This window comes from Penaeus monodon, chromosome 2 (genome assembly GCF_015228065.2).
Source record: "Penaeus monodon isolate SGIC_2016 chromosome 2, NSTDA_Pmon_1, whole genome shotgun sequence".
Taxonomy (NCBI): Eukaryota; Metazoa; Arthropoda; class Malacostraca; order Decapoda; family Penaeidae; genus Penaeus; species Penaeus monodon.
This window is the reverse complement of record NC_051387.1, coordinates 40193952-40196120: the sequence shown is the minus strand read 5'-3', so window position 1 is coordinate 40196120 and position 2169 is coordinate 40193952. Positions and strand designations below refer to the sequence as shown.

The 2169-nt window shown below is 32.4% G+C and overlaps 1 protein-coding gene across 1 annotated transcript; it reads right to left on the bottom strand.

Annotated features, from left to right (window-relative positions):
• Positions 1-44: 44 nt before the first annotated feature.
• Positions 45-451, bottom strand: LOC119579722 (eukaryotic translation initiation factor 5A-like). Its single transcript, XM_037927625.1, has one exon. The coding sequence runs from the start codon at positions 438-440 to the stop codon at positions 45-47; it is 396 nt and encodes a 131-aa protein (XP_037783553.1). The 5' UTR covers positions 441-451.
• Positions 452-2169: the final 1718 nt, after the last annotated feature.

The window sequence follows — 2169 nt, the reverse complement described above, 5'->3', positions numbered from 1 at the left end:
AAGTTGGTGTAGTGGTGTAGATAGTAGCAACCTCTGGAAAGAGTTTACTTCATATATGGCTTGGTAGCAACTACCATTTCCTCTTCCATAGCAGCCAGGACTGTCACCCAGTTCAACCGTATCCTCATATGACTACGGTAGTCGTCGTCAGATATGTCAGTAGGCTGGTAGTGTACACTCTTGACCACTGGCACGTCCATGTTGCGGGTTGAAGGACAGATATCTTCATATTTCTTACCGGTAAAAAGGTTAATACCGATCAGATGTACCTTAGTGTGACCGTGTTTGGCAGTTTTTGAAGTTGATATTTCTACAATCTTGCAGGCACGGCCCTTGATCACGAAGTGTCCATTCTTACGAAGGGAAGAGCACTGTGCGGGGAACACATTGGAGACACCAGAATCACCACTCTCAAAATCAGCTTGCAGCTCCTCTGACATTTTCGTGGTCACCTGATGCAAATGCAAATGACTTCCGTGAAAAGGGGTTAATCCAGACATAAGACAACATGGCTACTATATAAAATAAGTTGTCTCAAACCTCTTATATTAGTGTTTTCTAGCGTCTACATACGTTTATACGTATATACGTATGTTTATGAATGTAAATGTACACATGCTTACAAGTGTGTACGCTTATGTACACATACGTACACATACATACATGCGTGTGTAAATTAGTATTAATGTGAACGTGAGTACATGTGTAAACATGCGGATATTTGTATGCAAGCGTGTATAACCCTACATATGTGTACATATACAAAAGTGTACATTTGTATTCATAGTTATATGTGAGAGAAGCCTTGAAATGCATATAATTTCTTTTTCTTCCGACTTCATTTGTCTGACCTGACTGCGGGTGTACACGTATCTGCATGTACACAAATGTGTACATGTGTGAACATACTAGTACCGTGTGTGGGCACAAATATCGTGGTCATTCGGAAGTTTTGATGTACCCCAATAGCTTCGTACTGATTTACCTCCCTTGTTATTATTATTATTATTATTATTATTATTATTATTATTATTATTATTATTATTATTATTATTATTATTATTGTTATTATTATTATTATTATTATTATTATTATTATTATTATTATTATTATTATTATTATTATTATTATTATTATTATTGTTATTATTATTGTTATTATTATTATCATTATTATTATTATTATTATTATTATTATTATTATTATCATCATCATCATCATTGTGTTCTATTTGTTCTAGCGCGGCATACCTTAAATTTAGAATTTGTCTAACCACGTGACCCCGCCTCGAAACAAGCGATAAACGTTTAGTCACGAGCGCAGCGCTGTTACTGATGGACCCTGAATGTTTATTTGAAATAATCGTTCAAACGTTGTATTTGAATCTTATTCTTTGTTGTAAAAGCCTTTTTGATTAATATAATTTAATCATAGGGATATCTTATGACTTTATACCAATAATCTATGTCATAAGCTGTCTTTATATTTTTGTATGTTTAACTAGTAAAACAACGTTCTTATGCAATGATTATGTTTAACTGATTATTTAGTTTCATATGAACGTGCAGACATAAAATGATTGCAACCAGAAAAATCTAATGCAATGGCGACACTTGCAACTCTATCACCGGGTCGTGATCAAACGAGCCATAGATGCCAGTAATCGCTATGAAATTAACTTATTATCAAATATTATATAATAATTATAATTAAATTATAGATGTTTGTTTTGTTTGTATGTGCGTGTGTGTGTATGTGAATGTGTGTGTGTGTTGCGTGTGATTGCGTTGTCAATTTTATGTAAGTATGTAAGTATTAATCTATATATTAAAATATATAATATTATACATGATCCAATGTTTTGTATTGATTATTTATGTATCATCACACACACAAACACACACACCAACAACATCACACAAGATTTATATTGACTAACATATATATATAATATACACAACACAAACATATAATACATAAAATATATATACACAATCATATATATATATCCAAGACACCTCAACCGTAATTTTTAAGTCCATATGGAGTGTAGATCTTGTCTATTTTCCTTTGACTATAGTGTCTACTCTTGTTTCACGCAAGTTCTTCCTTGATTTCCCCATATTGTAAGCATGAACAGATGTGTTTATTTTGTTTTGTTTGTTTAT

What these genes read in the sequence shown, in the direction of transcription:
- LOC119579722 (XM_037927625.1), bottom strand. Translation starts at nt 440, where the DNA reads ATGTCAGAGGAGCTGCAAGCTGATTTTGAGAGTGGTGATTCTGGTGTC.